This window comes from Bombina bombina, chromosome 2 (genome assembly GCF_027579735.1).
Source record: "Bombina bombina isolate aBomBom1 chromosome 2, aBomBom1.pri, whole genome shotgun sequence".
Taxonomy (NCBI): domain Eukaryota; kingdom Metazoa; phylum Chordata; class Amphibia; order Anura; family Bombinatoridae; genus Bombina; species Bombina bombina.
In genome coordinates this window covers 80776836-80798544 of record NC_069500.1, presented here as the reverse complement: position 1 = coordinate 80798544, position 21709 = coordinate 80776836, and the positions used below count along the sequence as shown (strand labels likewise).

At 39.1% G+C, this 21709-nt stretch overlaps 1 protein-coding gene across 11 annotated transcripts in view; it reads left to right on the top strand.

Moving 5' to 3' along the window:
• TCF4 (transcription factor 4) overlaps positions 1-21709 on the top strand; it is a 652106-nt gene that overhangs the window by 579178 nt on the left and 51219 nt on the right. For all 11 annotated transcript variants that reach the window (XM_053701135.1, XM_053701132.1, XM_053701130.1 and 8 more), the window contains 2 exons: positions 11797-11930; positions 12311-12443. In XM_053701135.1, the coding sequence (XP_053557110.1) occupies positions 11797-11930; positions 12311-12443 (267 nt within the window). The remainder of the gene's footprint in view (positions 1-11796; positions 11931-12310; positions 12444-21709) is intronic.

Sequence of the window (21709 nt, the reverse complement as noted above, 5' to 3'; positions counted from 1 at the left end):
AGGTCCAGGGACCCGGGAGCGGTGCTGGTAGATGCACTAGCAGCCCCTTGGGTTTTCAACATGGCTTATGTGTTTCCACCATTTCCGTTGCTACCTCGACTGATTGCCAGGATCAAACAGGAGAGAGCATCGGTGATTCTGATAGCGCCTGCGTGGCCACGCAGGACCTGGTATGCAGACCTAGTGGACATGTCGGCCTGTCCACCATGGTCTCTGCCTCTGAGGCAGGACCTTCTAATTCAGGGTCCTTTCAACCATCCAAGCCTAATTTCTCTGAGGCTGACTGCATGGAGATTGAACGCTTGATTCTATCAAAGCGTGGTTTTTCGGAGTCGGTTATTGATACGTTAATACAGGCTCGGAAACCTGTTACCAGAAAAAATTACCATAAGATATGGCGTAAATATTTATATTGGTGTGAATCCAAGAGTTACTCATGGAGTAAGGTTAGGATTCCTAGGATATTGGCTTTTCTACAAGAAGGTTTAGAAAAGGGTTTATCCGCTAGTTCGTTAAAGGGACAGATTTCTGCTCTGTCTATTCTTTTACACAAACGTCTGGCAGAGAATCCAGACGTCCAGGCTTTTTGTCAGGCTTTGGCTAGGATTAAGCCTGTGTTTAAAACTGTTGCTCCTCCGTGGAGCTTAAACTTGGTTCTTAAAGTTCTTCAGGGTGTTCCATTTGAACCCCTTCATTCCATTGATATTAAGCTTTTATCTTGGAAAGTTCTGTTTTTGATGGCTATTTCCTCGGCTCGAAGAGTCTCTGAGTTATCTGCCTTACATTGCGATTCTCCTTATCTGATTTTTCATTCAGACAAGGTAGTTCTGCGTACTAAACCTGGGTTTTTACCTAAGGTTGTTTCTAACAGGAATATCAATCAAGAGATTGTTGTTCCTTCATTATGTCCTAATCCTTCTTCAAAGAAGGAACGTCTTTTGCATAATCTGGACGTAGTCCGTGCCCTGAAGTTCTACTTACAGGCAACTAAAGATTTTCGGCAAACTTCTTCTCTGTTTGTCGTTTATTCTGGTCAGAGGAGAGGTCAAAAGGCTTCGGCCACCTCTCTCTCTTTTTGGCTTCGTAGCATAATACGTTTAGCCTTTGAGACTGCTGGACAGCAGCCTCCTGAAAGAATTACAGCTCATTCCACTAGAGCTGTGGCTTCCACCTGGGCCTTTAAGAATGAGGCCTCTGTTGAACAGATTTGCAAGGCTGCAACTTGGTCTTCACTTCATACCTTTTCAAAATTTTACAAATTTGACACTTTTGCTTCTTCGGAGGCTGGTTTTGGGAGAGAGGTTCTACAGGCAGTGGTTCCTTCTGTTTAATGTTCCTGCCTTGTCCCTCACATCATCCGTGTACTTTTGCTTTGGTATTGGTATCCCATAAGTAATGGATGACCCGTGGACTGAACACACTTAACAAGAGAAAACATAATTTATGCTTACCTGATAAATTTATTTCTCTTGTAGTGTGTTCAGTCCACGGCCCGCCCTGTCTTTTTTGAGGCAGTTCTAAATTTTAAATAAAACTCCAGTCACCACTGCACCCTATAGTTTTTCCTTTCTCGTCTTGTTTCGGTCGAATAACTGGATATGACATGTGAGGGGAGGAGCTATATAGCAGCTCTGCTTGGGTGATCCTCTTGCAACTTCCTGTTGGGGAGGAGAATATATCCCATAAGTAATGGATGACCCGTGGACTGAACACACTACAAGAGAAATAAATTTATCAGGTAAGCATAAATTATGTTTTTGCGCACGCAGTACACTAAGCAGTGGTCACTGAAACTGTTAGGGAGAACACCTTCCTCCTGGATTCGGTCAGGAGAAGTGGAGAGAATCCAATCAAGTAGGGTGTGTGTGGTTATGGCTTTTTTATGTTTATGCGAGTTGGGGAGGAGATTAATTGCTTTAGCGGCAAAGTCATAAACGGTGAGCAAGAACTATTGTTTTTAGGATTCAGCTAATCAATATTAAAATCTCCAAGGACCAAAATTTCACTTTTTGGGTTTTGAGCTATGGTTTTACTAAGGAGATGGGCTATGTCAGAAAGGGAATGCACAGGGGAGCTGGGTGGGCGGTAGATTCCTGCAACAATGATCGATATACTGCACAGAATCTCAATTGTGCCAGAAAGGAAATCAAAGGTGGCAGGAGAGCTGAATTTTTGTTAGGGGGTGTACGTTATGGAATTGTCAACATAAATTACAATGACGCTTCCTCTTTTTGCTCTGTCATTTCTATGGCATGAATACCCATTTATTGCAATGGTATTTTTGCGGTTAGCCACGATTCAGAGATCAAAATGATTTTGGGCTTGTAATGTGAACACCATGCTTGCAGTGCATCGATTTTTGGTAATAAGCTGTGGATATTACAGTGCACAAAGGAGAGGCCTTTTTTAGCTGGAAGGCTAGGAATGGAATTTGTTGTGGGACCAGGGTTAGACTCTAAATCATTTGCAAGAGCAAGTAACATAAAGAATAGGAATTTGGACATAATTTTTGTTTGGCCATAAAGTGAATGGGATACTTTATAATTTTGTGAGGTGGGGGTAGGAGAACTATTTGTATAACTCTCCACCAGCACTCAGCAGATAAGTTACAGCATCAGAGCAGGCCATGGTGTATGATAATTTGTTTTCCAGTTTGAGGTGTGTGCTTATGGAGTGAGAAAAGGGTTATCACGAATAACAGTATTAATATTTGGATTCATGTTAGTGGTATGAGGCGTGTAGATGAAAAAACACAAATAGTAAAAAATAAAAATTAAAAAAGAAATAAAAAGTATATATTATTGATGTGTGATATATAGCTACTTGTAGGGAGAGAGGGTATGTATTATATAGGGTTAAGTGAATGGAAGGATGTGCTGATCAGTGTTTGCACCTGTCATTTCAGGAGCATGAAAGTTGTGTGGGAGACTATCTATAAATGAGGAAATAAGCTTGGGGTGGGAAACTGTCTTCCAGAAGGCTACCTGTTAGTTAGCACACGTCTAAATATGTGTATGTATGTATATATACATATTTATATACATATGTATACACACACATACACACACACACACACACACACACACACATATATATATATATATATATATATATATATATATATACACACACACACATACACTTTGGAGCCATTTCCACTCAAATACTTGAAAACAAAAAAAATATTTTTATTGAATAATAATATGAAAAAAACAAGCATAGTGTGATACCACAGAAACTGAGCATAGTGTGATACCACAAAACCAAAGCATAGTGTGATACCACAGAAACTGAACATAGTGTGATACCACGGAAACTGGGTGTAGCACAATACCAAAGAAACTGAGCATAGCATAATACCACAAAATCAGAGCATAGTGTGATACCACAGAAACTGAGCATAGCGTGATACCACAGAAACAGAACATAGTGTGATAACACAAAACCAGAGCATAGTGTGATACCACAGACACTGAGCATAGTGTGATACCGCAGACACTGAGCATAGTGTGATACCGCAGACACTTAGCATAGTGTGATACCACAGGCACTTAGCATAGTGTGATACCGCAGACACTGAGCATAGTGTGATACCACAAAACCTGACCATAGTGTGATACCACAGAAACTGAGCATAGTGTGATACCACAAAACCAGAGTATAGTGTGATACCACAAAAACAGAGCATAGTGTGATACCAGAGAAACTGAGCATAGTGTGATACCACAAAACCAGAGCATAGTGTGATACCAGAGAAACTGAGCATAGTGTGATATCACAGAAACTGAGCATAGCATGATACCACAAAACCAGAGCATAGTGTGATACCACAGACACTGAGTATAGTGTGATACCGCAGACACTAAGCATAGTGTGATACCACAAAACCTGACCATAGTGTGATACCACAGAAACTGAGCATAGTGTGATACCACAAAACCAGAGTATAGTGTGATACCACAAAACCAGAGTATAGTGTGATACCAAAAAAACAGAGCATAGTGTGATACCAGAGAAACTGAGCATAGTGTGATACCACAAAACCAGAGCATAGTGTGATACCACAGAAACTGAGCAAAGTGTGATACCACAGAAACTGAGCAAAGTGTGATACCACAGAAACTGAGCATAGTATGATACCACAAAACCAGAGCATAGTGTGTCCCACAGAAACTGAACATAGTGTGATACCACAAAACCAAGGCATAGTGTGATACCACAGAAACTGAGCATAGCATGATACCCAAAGCCAGAGAATAGTGTGATACCACAAACCCAGAGAATAGTGAGATACCACAGAAACTGAGCATAACATGATACTACAGAAACTGCAGCATAATGTGATACTACAAAACCAAGGCATAGTGTGATATCACAGAACTTCAAAACAGTTTATAGCATGATATCACATAAACTGAGCATAGTGTGATACCACAGAAAGTGAGCATAGTTTGATACCACAAAACCAGAACATAGTGTGATACCACAGAAACTGAGCATATTGTGATACCACAAAACCAGAGCATAGTGTGATACCAGAAAACCAGAGCATAGTGTGATACCAGAAAACCAGAGCATAGTGTGATACCACAGAAACTGAGCATAGTGTGATACCACAGAAACTGAGTGTAGCACAATACCAAAGAAACTGAGCATAACATGATACCACAAAACCAGAACATAGTGTGATACCACAGAAACTGAGTGTAGCACAATACCAAAGAAACTGAGCATAGCATGATACCACAAAGCCAGAGAATAGTGTGATACCACAAAGCCAGAGAATAGTGTGATACCACAAAGCCAGAGAATAGTGAGATACCACAGAAACTGAGCATAACATGATACATCAAAGCCAGAGAATAGTGTGATACCACAAAACCAGAGCATAGTGTGATACCAGAGAAACTGAGCATAGCATGATACCACAAAAGCCAAAGAATAGTGTGATACCACAAAGCCAGAGAATAGTGAGATACCACAGAAACTGAGCATAACATGATACTACAGAAACTGCAGCATAATGTGATACTACAAAACCAAGGCACAGTGTGATATCACAGAACTTCAAAACCGTTTATAGCATGATATCACATAAACTGAGCATAGTGTAATACCTACAGAAAGTGAGCATTGCATGATACCACAAAACCAGAGCATAGTGTGATACCACAGAAAGTGAGCATAGTTTGATACCACAAAACCAGAACATAGTGTGATACTACAGAAACTGAGCATAGTGTGATACCACAAAACCAGAGCATAGTGTGATACCATAAAACCAGAGCATAGTGTGATACCATAAAACCAGAGCATAGTGTGATACCACAAAACCAGAGCATAGTGTGATACCACAGAAACTGAGCATAGTGTGATACCACAGAAACTAAGTGTAGCACAATACCAAAGAAACTGAGCATAATGTGATACCACAAAACCAGAGCATAGTGTGATACCACAGAAACTGAGCATAGCATGATACCACAAAACCAGAGCATAGTGTGATACCACAGAAACTGAACATAGTGTGATACCACAAAACCAAGGCATAGCATGATACCACAAAGCCAGAGAATAGTTTGATACCACAAAGCCAGATAATAGTGTGATACCACAAAGCCAGAGAATAGTGAGTAAACCACAGAAACTGAGCATACCATGATACTACAGAAACTGCAGCATAATGTGATACTACAAAACCAAGGCATAGTGTGATATCACAGAACTTCAAAACAGTTTATAGCATGATATCACATAAACTGAGCATAGTGTAATACCACAAAACTGGACCACAGTGTAATACAGAAAGTGAGCATTGAATGATACCACAAAACCAGAGCATAGTGTGATACCACAGAAACTGAGCATAGTGTGCTACCACAGAAACAGAACATAGTGTGATACCACAGAAACTGAACATACAAAACCAAGGCATAGTGTGTTACCACAGAAACTGAGCATAGCATGATACCACAAACCCAGAGCATAGTGTGATACCACAGAAACTGAACATAGTGTGATACCACAAAACCAGAGCATAGTGTGATACCACAGAAACTGAGCATAGCATGATACCACAAAACCAGAGCATAGTGTGATACCACAGAAACTGAGCATAGCATGATACCACAAAACCAGAGCATAGTGTGATACCACAGAAACTGAACATAGTGTGATACCACAAAACCAAGGCATAGTGTGCTACCACAGAAACATAACATAGTGTGATACCACAGAAACGGAGCATAGCATGATACCACAAACCCAGAGCATAGTGTGATACCACAGAAACTGAACATAGTGTGATACCACAAGACCAGAGCATAGTGTGATACCACAAAACCAGAACATAGTGTGATACCACAGAAACTGAGCATAGTGTGATACCACAAAACCAGAGCATAATGTGATACCACAGAAACTGAGCATAGTGTGATACCACAAAACCAGAGCATAGTGTGATACTAGAGAAACTGAGCATAGTGTGATACCACAAAACCAGAGCATAGTGTGATACCAGAGAAACTGAGCATAGTGTGATACCACAGAAACTGAGCATAGCATAATACCACAAAAGCCAAAGAATAGTGTGATACCACAAAGCCAGAGAATAGTGAGATACCACAGAAACTGAGCATAACATGATACTACAGAAACTGCAGCATAATGTGATATTACAAAACCAAGGCATAGTGTGATATCACAGAACTTCAAAACAGTTTATAGCATGATACCACATAAACTGAGCATAGTGTAATACCACAAAACTGGACTACAGTGTAATACAGAAAGTGAGCATTGCATGATACCACAAAACCAGAGCATAGCGTGATACCACAGAAACTGAGCATATTGTGATACCACAGAAACTGAGCATAGTGTTATACCACAGAAACTGAGCATAGCATGATACCACAAAACCAGAGCATAGTGTGATACCACAGAAACTGAACATAGTGTGATACCACAAAACAAAGGCATAGTGTAATACCACAGAAACTGAGCATAGCATGATACCACAAAGCCAGACAATAGTTTGATACCACAAAGCCAGAGAATAGTGGGATACCACAAAGCCAGAGAATAGTGAGATACCACTGAAACTGAGCATAACATGATACTACAGAAACTGTAGCATAATGTGATACCACAGAAACTGAGCATATCGTGATACCACAAAGTCAGAGAATAGTGTGATACCACAAAGCGAGAGAATAGTGAGCTACCACAAAACCAGAGAATAGTGAGATACCACAAAACCAGAGAATAGTGAGATACCACAAAGCCAGAGAATAGTGTGATACCACAAAGCCAGAGAATAGTGAGATACCACATAAACTGAGCATAGTGAGATACCACAAAGCCAGAGAATAGTGTGATACCACAAAGACAGAGAATAGTGTGATACCACAGAAACTGAGCATAGTGAGATACCACAAAACCAGAGAATAGTGAGATACCACAAAGCCAGAGAATAGTGTGATACCACAGAAACTGAGTATAGTGTGATACCACGAAGCCAGAGAATAGTGTGATACCACAAAGCCAGAGAATAGTGTGATACCACAAAGCCAGAGAATAATGAGATACCACAGAAACGGAGAATAACATGATACAACAAAGCCAGAGAATAGTGTGATACAACAAAGCCAGAGAATAGTGAGATACTACAGAAACTGCAGCATAATGTGATACTACAATACCAAGGCATAGTTTGATACCACAGAACTTCAAAACAGTTTATAGCATGATACCACATAAACTGAGCATAGTGTAATACCACAAAACTGGACCACAGTGTAATACAGAAAGTGAGCATTGCATGATACCACAAAACCAGACCGTAGCATGATACCACAGAACTGCAAAACAAAGTTTATTGTGGGATACCACAAAACCAGAGCATAGTGCAATACCACAGAAACTGAGCATAGTTTAATACCACTGGAAAGGAACATAATGTGATACCATATATATGAAGGTATCATCCTTTCTTAGAATAATAAATGCTTTTTTAGGGGAAGAAAATTAAAACAGATGATAAAGAAAAAGGCAGAACTGCTTACAGTTGGGCTAGATTATGAGTAGAGCGGTAGTTTGCGCTCCCGCTCGCGCGTTAACTCAGCTAAGTTAAAAGTAAAAAGTTTTCACACAAGCACTTCCCCGACGCTTGCAAAAACTGAATTTACAACATCACGACCGCGTTAACGTATTTCCCCACAGACTTCATTGCAGCGCCAAAAATAGTGAAAAAGTGTTATCACGATTTTTCAAGTGCGCTAACGACATAAAATATTAATATTTCACATGCCAATGTTCTTCACATGGCAGAATATGATCTTTTTATTCATAAATATATATTTTGTATCTATTAAAAATGCTTAGAACATATTCCCCTATGTGAAGTACACTGTAATGTGAAATATTTAAAGTAAATACATAGTTAAACACTTTATTAAATATTAATTTTGCAAACATTTTTTTTACATGTTTTCAGCTACTTGACTGCAAAGGGCTTCAATGCACTTATATATATACACACACGCATATATATATTATTGATATGTTTATATATATCTGTAAATACATATATAAATACATATGTAAATACATATATACATACATATTTATTTATATGTTTTTATATATATATATATATATATATCTGTAAATACATATATACATATATTAATACATATGTAAATACATATATACATATATAAATACATATGTAAATACATATATACATATATAAATACATATGTAAATACATATATACATATATAAATACATATGTAAATACATATATAAATACATATACAGTACATATTTAGACATGTGCATATATGTACCTCTATGTTAAAGCCCTTTGCAGCCCTTTTTTTCTAAAACCCGAGACCTCTTTGAGCCATGATAACTTATTAATGCAATATTTTTCTTTAATATTTGTTATTATGATTGTAACTGTACTGTGTAATGTATTTTTTATGTGTTTTGTGACACTTTGTATTCGATCGTAACAGTTACCCAGAGCTCTGAAGTCACTATAACCCGACAAGCGCAAATCACAATTGCACTCACGCTTTCACATTTACTTTCAACTTGTAATAAGCGCAATACTTACGACCCGTGCAAAGAACCGCAATAAAGCCATTTTCTCTTTTGTGCAACAGCGCGACACTCTAGCGCAGTTGATGGCAAATTGCAAGTGTTTATAGTCAATGGTCTTAGAGTATATAAGGTGTTAGCTATTATTTATATTTTGCTAGCAACAAAACAGCAAGTACGCTCTTCTATAATATTGATTTAATGAAAGGTAATTTCAAATTGACCCTTTCCACACGTTAATTATGTTCAGAGCAGATAAGGCTCTAGATGACAGCAGAATAGTATACATTTCCTGATGTAGAGTCCCATATTTAAGAGCAGTTATCCAGGGGTTTTCCCACTCCAGAGGAAAACTATGGAGAAGCACACATATATTTTTACTATAAATTAAATGCTTTTGTTTTGCAGATTCACGGCATCCATTTGACCCATTTACTGATATATGATTTCATTTTTTTTTTTAAAGGGACATTAATGGTTAATAGTGTGCTGAGGCAGTACAACCTAGCATCATATTCCAAGTTACTTTAAAAAAGTAATCCAACTGAATGTAGCCTTTTATATATATTATTACCCCCTTTAGCATGGAGATTGGCACCATATGCATGCACACAATGCTGAGCTCTACGTTAAAAAAAGTAAAGAAATGCTTTGTCAATGCTGAGTTGTATAAGATACTTCTTGGCACTGTCATTTATGTTCCCTTAAAGGGACATTAAACACTAAGGGCCAGATTACAAGTGGAGCGCTATTTAACGCTCCCGCTCGAGAGTTAACTGCACTTGAAGTAAGCTTTTTGCGCTTGTTGGTTGCGCTCGTATTATGAGTTGAAAGTAAAATGTTTTCGCTGTCGTGCTAACCTGATAAGCGCAAAAAGCCGAATGTAGAATATTGTGGGCGTGTCAAAGGAGCAAAACAAGTGGGAAAAAAAACTTGCGTGCAAACCCGATCGCATATTCTCATTTGAGCTAACCGACATGAAAATATAAATATTTCACGTTCCAATGTTCTTTACATAGCAGCATATGTTATATTTATTAATAATTATATATTTCTATATACAGTATATCTGACTTTTTTTGGTACACTATATATTTATACCTATATATTATATACATATGATATATACAGATATATATATATATATATATATATATATATATATAGGAATATTTATTTATAAATACTTAGAACTTATTTTGCTATGTGCAGAACATTGGAATGTGAAATATTTACAGTAAATCCACAGTATGACATGTATGAATATTGCATAAGTAGGATTTTACTTATTTTCATCAACTTAACTGCAAAGGGCTTCAATGCACTTATATATCAGTCTATATGTGTACATATACAGTATATTTATGTGTTTATATGTGTGTATTTGTCTGTAAATACATATATACACATATAAATACATAAAAACATATGTACACATATACATCTTTAGACATGTATATGTGTGTATCTCTATGTTAAAGGGACAGTCTACACCAAAAAATTTTTGTTTTAAAATATAGTTAATCCCTTTATTACCCATTTCCCAGTTTTGTATAACTAACACAGTTATATTAATATACTTTTAACCTCTGTGATTATGTTGTATCTAAGCCTCTGCAAACTGCCCCTTTTTTCAGTTCTTTTGACAGACTTGCAGTCTAGCCAATCAGTGCCTGCTCCCAGATAACTTCTCGTGCACGAGCACAGTGTTATCAATATGAAATACGTGAACTAACACCCTCTAGTGGTGAAAAACTGTTAAATTGCAATCTGAAAGAGGTGGGCTTCAAGGTCTAAGAAATTAGCATATGAACCTCCTAGGTTAAGCTTTCAACTAAGAATACCAAGAGAACAAAGCAACATTGGTGATAAAAGTAAATTGGAAAATTGCTTAAAATTACATGCTCTATCTGAATCATGAAAGTTTATTTTGGCCTAGACTGCCCCTTTAAATCCCTTTGAAGCCTTTTTTTATGAGTGTAAGTGTACTTTGTAATGTATTTTTGTTGTGTTTTGTGACACTTTTTTTGTTTTGCAAAACAGTTAACCAGAGTTTTGAGGATGTGGTAGGCAGGATCTGAATTTTTTTTAGGAGAATCTCTTTACAGAAACATGAAGTCCCCATGTTTTCTAACATGCACTTAACAAGAGTATATGTTTCACATAGCCATGTCCTTACAAGCATCTTAACCATGTTGTAAACCACTTCTGCTGCACACCTCTTAATTATATAGCTAATATTTTCAATGAAAAGAACCCCCCCCCCCCCACTAATTTTAATGCATTAAATTACATTTTAGGAGAGTCAAGGTTTATGTTCTTTAATCCAGTCTGCTCAAAAACATCAATCTTTTTATGATGAGTTTTAATCCACTCAAATATTGTCATCAAAACTACACAGACCTTAAATTCTACAATATCGGCTCACAAAAGAAATGTGGTAAAATAAAACAATATTGGTTTATATTTTATATAGTGCAGACTAGTGATACCTAAACATAGACAACTCTAAAACAAAGCTTTACAAGTTTGTCTAAGTGGTCTCTTGAACTGATATAGTTTTTTGTTAGATAGATATATAGGTGGATAGATAGATAAACGTGTAGATCTTACTACTTAAACTGTTTTGATGTAATGTGCAATTTGCTTTGCGTATTTTAATAAATGTTTATTGCATTTTCATTTCAGATGGTCACCATACCAGTGATCCTTGGAGTTCATCTAGCGGAATGAACCAGGCTGGTTATGGGGGAATGTTAGGAAATTCCTCTCATATTCCACAATCAAGCAGCTATTGCAACCTGCATCCTCATGATCGCTTAGTAAGACATTTTTCTTAACGTTATAAAGACTATTGTCCCAGTAGTTTTCATCAAATCCTTTTTTTGTAGACCATCAGTAATTTCCTCCAGAGATCAAAACAGCAAGAAAATAATGTATAATTTACCAGCATTGAGAAATGTAATTGCTTGACAAGAAATGAATGCTTGAGATGTGGTACACATTCCACTCATGTTGGACATCTTTTAAATCAGATGGCAGATGTTTTAGTCAATTGAAATTAAATTGAGTCAGTATAAAAACTTACGAGCAGACACAAAAGCAAGATAAAGGATATGTATTTAAAATTTATTTTTAGACACTTGGAACATATTAGTGATAGGAGTATTGATTAATATTGTGTTGTTTGTCCCTTTTACAGAGCTACCCATCACACTCATCAACAGATATCAATTCAAGTCTTCCGCCAATGTCCACTTTTCATCGCAGCAGTACGAATCATTATAGTTCCTCATCTTGTACACCACCAGCCAATGGAACAGACAGCATTATGAGTATGTTTTTTGCATTTGTCAGGTTTATCTTGAAACTTATTTCACATATATTGTGGGGGGTGTTTTGTTTTTTTCCTTTTTTGAGCCTTTTCTCAACAGGCAAAATAGAAATAACTACATTAAAAAAATATTAATTTTAATTTAATCAGATGGGCAACAAATGCATTTTGTGTACACGCTTCTTTAGCTACATGTATTAAATTAATTATTTAATGTATTTTTATTTATCTTGGTATAATTGTGTATTTTGTTGTGGCTTTGATGGGTTTTTTTTTGTTTTGTTTTTTTAGTTCTACTGATGTAAAATAAATAAATTAAATACACATAACAGTTAAAATAACACACACACACCGTTATTATAGAGTGAAAACAAAGAGCTTTTGCTTAAAAATCTTTAGAATGTTAAAAATTCAAGCATCAATCCATTATTTTAAAGATATGCTTTACTTAAATATACTCATTTTAAAATAGACAAATCTAAATCGAGAGATTATCTTTGAACTGATTTCTAATTTTATTCTTAGTGTATAAATTTATACATTTGTTTCCTAGCTGTAAATATTCCAATTTAGAAACCATTTTTAATTTACAGCATTTACAAGCTACAGTTTAAATTGTGAATGTTAACATAATTAATTTGTTCTGAACAAATTTTGAATGTCTGCTGAACATTATTTTTGTTTTGTTAACTTCTGTTACACTGATACACCTGATTAAAACATTTAATTCTGAATGTTTTGGTTTTATCTATATAACACTTTTTTCTCAACTAAAGGAAACTCAAGGTGCCTAGGTCCTCACCTATTAACTGATAATTAGTAGCTGTTAAGTAAATTATTATTACCCACCTCACAGGATGATGAAAGGCTCAGTCAGTCCTCCCAAACCTTTGACACAAACATTTAAACAGCTATAACAGGTATTAGAGTGAGCAACCAAGGCTGGATTTGCCTACCAAAACACCAGGAGATTTCTTGGTGGACCACAGCAGCTATGGCTGGCTAGCTACAATTTAAGGGAATGGTGCTGCTGGTGAGCCAATGCAGTTGTATCACCTTTATTCTTCTCTGAGCTATATGATTAAAGGGATGGTAAAGTGTGTTATTAATGTAATTTGGCAAATGCTTTATGTCATGTTGCAGAAGCAAACCGCATTTACAGTTAAAAAAGGGAGAGGCCACAACTTCATTACTTACTGTTGGGAATACAACACCTGGCCACCAGGAGGAGGCAAAGACATCTAAGCCAAAGATAAGAAGAATAGGCCTAAGGGACGGCAACTGTCTAATTTTCGTTCCTTTCATGCTGACAAGTCACTACGACAGCAGTCCTCTTATAAGTCCGAGCAGCCCAAGAGTACTTAGAAGCCGTCTCACTCCTGGAATCAGTCCAAATAGACTAAGAAGCCCAGTGAGAACAAATCGGCATGAAGGGGCAGCCCCTGATCGGGGATTGGATCGAATCGAGTAGGGGGCAGACTGTCTCTTTTTTTTCAGACGCTTGGTTCCAGGATGTACAGGATCCTTGGGTCCTGGAGGTTGTATCTCGAGTATATTTGTTCTTGATATAAGGCTTGAGTAATGAGATGTGGAAGACTGGGTGTACTCGCAGGGTTGTGGGTAAGGCCACTTTGTAGGCAACAGGAGACAGTCTTTTAAGGACCTTGTAGGGACCGATAAACCTAGGCCCTAATTTGTGACTGGGTTGACATAGACGTATATGTCGAGTAGAGACACAAACACTTTCACCTACCAAAAATGCACAAACAGAACCTCTATGATTATCAGCAAACCTCTTGTATCTGGAGACAGCTAAACTTAACTGAGATACGTTGCCAATAAGTAGTGAGGTTAATAACGTGTCAGTCTGCAGCAGTAACCCCTGTGGACTGAGCAGAAAGAGGAAAGACACAAGGTTGGTAACCTGCTGCAGCTTGAAATGGAGAACATCGTAGAGAAGAATGCCAATGAGTGTTCTTTGCCAGCTCAGCTAGGGGCAACAATTCAGACCAGTTTGTATGGAGAGAATTTACAAAAGTTCTGAGATAGGCTTTGAGATCTTGATTCACTCTCTCTCCACCCATTACTCTGAGGATGGTAGACGGACAACAAGGAAACGGTGGTTCCAATCAACTTGCAAAAGGCTCTCTTAAAGGTAGAGATGAATTGTGGACCTCTGTCGGAAACAATATTCACAGGAATGCCATGAAGTCGTACTACATGTAACAGAAAAAGAGATGAAAAAGAGATGATACACTCTTGGGCAGATGGCAGTTTCGTTAAGGGTACAAAATAAGCCAGTCTGGAAAATCAATCCACCACAACCCAGATAACCATATGATGGTCAGAAGGAGGGAGGTCCTCAATGAAATCCATTGTTATGTGTGTCCAAGGTTGTTTGGGAATGGACAACGGTTGGAGTAAGCCAGGAGGCAAGGATCGGGGAGTCTTATGGGCAGCACATGTCGTGCCGGCTTTCACATAATCCTGAGCATCGGTCTTCATGGTAGGCCACCATAAATGCTTGAAAAGAAGCTTAAAAGTTCTTGTTAAACCAGGATGTCTTGGAAATTTACTATCATGAGCCCAGGATAGCACAGGGGTGTGTAGGTTCAGAGGTACAAAGAAGATATAAGGACTTCAGGAGGCTTTCTAGACTGGGCACATTGCAGTCTTTGAAGAAGAGAAGTGCTAAGTTGCGCAACCACACAGGAGGGGGGTATAATGTGTTCAATAGGAGCTTCAGAGGAATCACTAAAGTGAGGAAACTGACGGGAAAGGGCGTCAGCCTTTCTATTCTTGAAAGGAAGATAAGAGACAACAAAGTTAAAACGGGAAAGGAACAAGAATGCAGTAACTTTCATACATCAATTTATACACTTTCATGTTGCTCCCCAAATTCCCTTCTATCTCCTTTGTGCCAAAGAACCCATGACAGATACTCCCACCAGCAATAAGGTCTTGACTCCTGGGTCCTTGGGGTCTACCACACTTTTATAAAACTACCATGTGTTCCCTGATATACAAATAAATTTGAAAGTGACAGTAGACTGATTGTGTTGTCAACATTAGAAAAAGAAAAACAAAGTAATACAATGAAATAAAAACATCTAGAAAAGTAAAAAAAAAAAAAATAGTGAATGGAGAGGGGGGGATGAAAATTTTGCAGTATTATACTCCACAATACACAAGCATGTCATATAGCAGAACTATGCTCATGATTTCTGTACTTCTTTGATTATCCAGTAGTACCAGATCTTGTTAACTAGCTCCCTGTTGTTTAGGATCCCTGCTGCTGCTTCGTACATATTATATGTGTGCTGTATTTTATTATAAATTTCCGGCCGAGGGGGGGCATCGGTTTTCCAATATTTAGCAATACAGGACCTGGTTACTGTACAAACAATTTTGATGAAGGTGTTAATATATCTATGGAAGGTGTCATTGGCTTTGTGTAATAGAGACTGTTGCATGGTTAAAGTAAACTCCTCATCTAGCAGCTGGCCAATAAGAGCGGACAATTGCTGCCATATTCCTCTTATCTCACCGCATTCTCACCACATATGTTTGTAGGATCCTATCTCACCACATCCCCTATAACACAATTTGTTCCCCTGAGAGGTACGCACCGGGGTCAAGTACCAGCGGAAAATGGTTTTTACAGTGTTTTCTTTCAGGTCTACATTTAATTCGGCCTTTGACAGCCGAATTAAATAATGACTCCCAGTCCGGGGTCTCCTTGACTATGTCTAGCTCCTTTTCCCACGCAATCATTATAGGTGTCTTAGGGTTGCTTGGGGAGGATTGAAATGCTACATACAATCTGGATATAGAGTGTTTAGTTCTGACCGGAGTGATGCCCAATATCTGTAACACAGTGGACACCCTAAATTTTGGAGTGAGGACCGAAACTGAAGGTATAAATACCAGTTAAGTTTCAAGGGTTTGATTTTCTCCTGTAGTTGGGAGAAGGACAATATTGTCCCCTGTTCTATTATATTTGCCACCCTATACAATCTCTTGTTTTCCCATTTCTGGATAAGTATCCATGCACCTCCTCGTAGTAAATATCTGATAGGTGTTAGCCAGGAATATGTTGGCAGAAGGTCCTCCCTCCTCCCCGTTTTAGCCCATATGTTCGTTGTCAGCTCTGATGTGTAAGCCCTAGAGGAATGTCCACTGACCCTTGCTGGTTGTGCATCCCAGAGGATAGAGTCTGGGTTATCCCTACCCCCTATCTCAGCCTCTAGAGATATCCATACCTCCTTCTCTGATCTTTTTAATATCATGGAGTCCTGTGCTGCTCTGGCTGCTCTGTAATAGTCAATTAGGTTTGGAGCACCTACCCCCCCCTAGTGATTTGTGCAGATGAATTAAAGATTTGGAGATCCTAGCTGACTTTGTCCCCCTAATAAAGGCCAACAACTCACCTTGCAACTGTTCTATATTTTTGTTGACAATTGCAATAGGTAGTGCATGAAACAAGTATAATATACGGGGTAACACGTTCATCATGACTGCCGCCAGCCTACCAATCCAGGAGAAATTATATCTACTCCACTTTGCAATGTCTTTTCTTATCTGGCGTATTAATGGCGTATAATTATATTTATATAGAAACTGAGTTTGTGTCAGGAGGTTGATGCCTAGATACTTAAGAGTGTGTTTCACCCACCTAAAATCGAAGTTTATCTCTAACAGTTTTTGAGTCTGGTGAGGGATGGCTATGGGTAAGACTTTGCATTTATCTGAATTTATTTTGTACCCCGAAATTTTTGAGAAACAGTCTAGGTCCTGATACAAATTAGGAAGGGATATGAGTGGTTTAATGATCGCTAACAGGATCTGCAAAAAGGGCCAGTTTGTATTCTGAGTTTGCCATTTTGATTCCTGTTATGTTCGGGTGTACTCTAATCTTAGATGCCAGGGGCTCGATACAGAGTGCAAATAACATGGGGGATAGGGGGCAACCCTGTCTAGTGCCGTTGAGGATAGGGAAGGTATTAGATTTATACCCCCGGCAGACACCTGGGCTTGAGGAAAAGAGTAGATCACCTGTATTGCCGTTATGAAGGGACCGTCAAACCCCATCTTACCCAAAACAGAGGTCATATATCTCCAATCTATTCTGTCGAATGCCTTCTCAGCGTCCAGCGATAATAGCAGAGAAGGCACTCGCATTTCCCCTAAGTGGTGGATTAGGTTAGTTATCCTGCAGATGTTGTCTGGGGATTCCCTGTCTTTTATGAACCCCACTTGGTGAGGATGAATCAAGACAGGCAAGATCAATTTAAGACGGTTAGCCAAGATTTTAGTAAAGATTTTCAGGTCCTTGTTGATCAATGAGATTGGTCGATAATTCTGAATTTTTTTCTGGTCTCTATTGGACTTAGGGATGACCACTATCTTTGCTAGCAGCAATTCCCTCGGGATGGGGTTCCCTTCCGAAATATAGTTACAAACATAATCAGAGGCGGGATTAATGTGTTACGAAACAATTTGTAGTATTCCCCTGGAAATCCGTCTGGGCCCGCTGCTCTGCCTGGCTTAAGATCCCTAATGACCGTCAATATTTCTACATTCGTAATCGGGGCATTAAGGTTATCTTTTTGGTCTTTAGAGAGAAATTTGAATAGGCAGTCTGCTAGGAAGTCGTTAGTGAGGTCATCCGTTTCTGTGCCGTGGGCGACCCGTTTCCCATCGTATAGTTTACCAAAGAAAGCAGCAAAAGTGTCCACTATTGCTTGTGGGTGGTAAGTCGTCGCCCCCTGTTCTGTTTCTATAAGAGGGATTGCTGATGCTCTGCAGCACTCTCTAATTTTATGTGCCATATATTTATCCAGCTTGTTAGCAAAGACAAAATATTGTGCTTTGAGTTTTTGGATTGCCCTATCTGCTTGTGAGTTTAAAAGCGAAGCCAATGTGGCCCTTTTAGCCTGAAGAGCGTGCAATGTCAATATTTTTTTTGTTAATCTATGCTGTCTCTTTAACTTTTCTACCTCCTCGTGAAGCTGCCTATATGGTTTTTGTGTTTCTGGTTCATTTTGGTTTTCTCTTGGATGAGCAGTCCCCTCAACACCACCTTGTGGGCCGCCCAAGTACAAATTGTATTGACTTATGTATCTACATTTATATCCCAGTACTCTGTCATTATTTGGAGAATATTATCTTGTACCTGGGGTTTTTTTCAGGAGTAAAGTGTCATATGTCCATGTCCTACTCCGTCGTGTGTCCCGTAGCCCTCTCAGATTTAGTGCTACAATAGAATGGTCTGACCATATGCAAGTGTGGATGTTTGAGCTTTTTAACAAAGGTTGAGGAATCTGATTGACAAAAACATAGTCCAACCGTATGTAAGATCTATGTGCTTCTGAATAAAAAGTGGTATCGTTTGTGTCCCTGTATAATGTATGCCATGTCTAGTGCAAGTGAGTCTTGTATTGATTTTACAAGGCGGTTATGCCAAAGTTTCTTGCTAGATAATGGGATATTATTGATTGGCTTTAGAGGGGCCATGGTAATATTAAAGTCACCCACCAGAATAATTTTAGTTTGTGACCACTGTGTCAGAAGTTGGGATACAAGTCTGAAAAAGGTATGTTGGTTGTCATTAGGGGCATAAATATTACAAGGAGTAACTTCTGTATCCCACATCTGCCCTTTAACTATCAGGTATCGCCCTTTCGGGTCTGCTATGGTGTCTTGTGGGTGAAGCCAATAGCGGAGTGTATCAATATGGAGACCTCCCTTTTCTTGGTGGACGACGTGGCGTGATAATGGGTGGAAAAGTGTTTTGCCCAATATCTCGGTATGTTGGCTTTGACAAGGTGTGTTTCCTGTAAGAATAAAAGGTTAGTGTCTAGAGAAGTGTATTGCGACATTGCCACTCTGCGTTTAGTGTCTGTGTTGAGCCCTCTGACATTATGGGACAATAACTTTATACTAAAGGCCATATCTAAGATCTGTCTTTTGTTTTGCGTGTGTGGGAGTTGCGGTACTTTACCTTTTGGTAGACCTTCTTACCCTCACTCATAATGTTCATCTGGTGAGTCTGGGAGGTGGAGGCATGTGTCATGAAAGTGTCACTGTAAAGGGAAAAAAAAAATGGGGCGGTACAACATGTTATACATACATAAATATACATATAAATACTAAGTATGTCCCTAACAGTAGGACTACAATATTGAGAAAAATAACTTTTCAAGTTCAATAGCTCCTTGTTCAACCTCTTAGAGAGGGGGTGGGGGCACCCGCTTCAACTTATTAATAACAACCTAACCAATCCCTATAGTTATCTGTTATGTTTATAAAAAAGAAAGAGAAGAAGAAAAACTCTAGAAACCTAAAGCGTTGAGAAGAGCGGTAGATTTCCGCTATCTTAGTAAAACCAAGAAAAATTACAAGAGAGTTCCTTGACCCAGCTCTCTCACCAGCATCTCCAACTGGGGCTCTCTGGACATAGTCCCAGGTTGTAAATGTCTTTTCCCCTTCACTTCATAGGGGTAGAAGAGGTACGTAAAGCTCCTTTTCCCTGGATTCTTCAAGTCTTCAGTTTCTTGTGCTTGACCTTGTGCCATTTTGCTTGGGATACCTGCTGTTCAGGAGGGAGTCTATTTGAAGAATAAAGCTCCTGCTCAGGTAAAGGTGGAACATCTAGGCCTAATACTTTGCAGACCTCAGGAATATTCTCCAGTTCTTTGATGGTGATTGTTTTGGTGTCCTTAGTTATAATTAAAGTGAAGGGGAAACCCCATCTGTAACGGATTTGTTGTTTCCGCAGCAATATAGTGAGGGGTCTCAGTGCATTTCTGCGCTGCAGGGTCCGGAGGCTTAGGTCTTGGTAGAATTGGATCACATTGCCTTGAAATTTGAATGTAGGATTTTTCCTGGCAGCTTGGAGAATCTTTTCTTTATCCGGGAAGAATGTTACTTTAATCACAACATCGCGTGGAGGGAAACCATTCTTAGGCTTTGCCTTTAAGGCTCTATGAGCCCTTTCCATGTGGAAGATGTATTCCGGAGGGGAGCCTGTGATTTGGCTGAAGAGCTGGGACAGGTAAGCCAATAGCTCCACTGGGGTCACCTCCTCTGGAACTCCCTTCAGTCTTAGGTTGTTCCTCCAGCTCCTATTCTCCAGGTCATTTAACTTGTCCTGGAAGTCTAGCAGTAGTTGTTGTTGTGAGGAAACCACCTGCGACACCTCATCTACATTTTCCACCATTGCAACCTTCTGATCTTCCAGAACATCTATCCTATGTCCCATATCTGTCAGATCAGACTTGATTTTAGACAGGCTGTTGGTGATAGAAGAATGGATTGAATCTATTTTCTCCCATAACTTCTCAATGTTATCCGCAATGTCCTTTTTAGAGACCAAAGTCCGCAGATCAGCTTTTGTTAATGGGGTGTTGTCCTCAACCTGCTGTACAGAGTCTTGATCTGATTATCCTTCTAACTCCATATCTTTAGTAGGTTTGCTTGTCTGAGAGGATTTAAAGAAAGATGACACAGCAGAGGTTTTTGTTGTCTCCCTTCACCACCCTCCTGGTGGCCATTTCACAACTAATAGTGCTTTGGGTCTCTTTGTGGCTCGCAATAGGGCCCCGCTTCTGCAGTGCCGCTGTGTGAGGTTTTGCTCGGAAGGCAACTTCTCTTGTGGAATACGGGAAAAACTGTCTACTAAGGAGTCCCTTTTATCTAGCGGAGAGTCTGTCTCACAGTTACACATTTTATAGATGTACTTGAGAGTGGCGGTCTCTAGATCATCCTCTTACTCGGGATGCATTAACTCTGCTTCTTTCTGTGTGTCTGACGGATCTCCCCATGCACCCCCTCAAAGTGAGCTACATGACAGTGTCCTGTATCTAGTGGTTGGGCAGCTCAGATTCTTGGGGTGGCTGGCATTAGTGTGTCACTTGTGACGGATAGGTGGGTTTAGCATCCAGGGCTGAGGGTGTCTGCAGAATACCTGTGAGTGTCCTGATTATGTTCAGTTTAGTTCCCCCTCCGTGTCTTCCTGACTGTTTTGTATACTGAGGCTATGTCTAACAGGCCGACCTATAGTTTATTGGGGCTGCCAGCTACTACTATTTATAAGCAGGGGTTATCTGAATTATCTTATGTGTTCAGGGAGTTCATTAAAGTCCCTCAGTATTAGCCCTGAGGTCCTCTGCAGCAATCTCTGCGGCCCACCTAGATCCTTGTTAGAGTGAGAAATTGTAATGTAGCAGGGTAAAAGTCTCCTTGTAGCCCCCACTGACTTAGAAT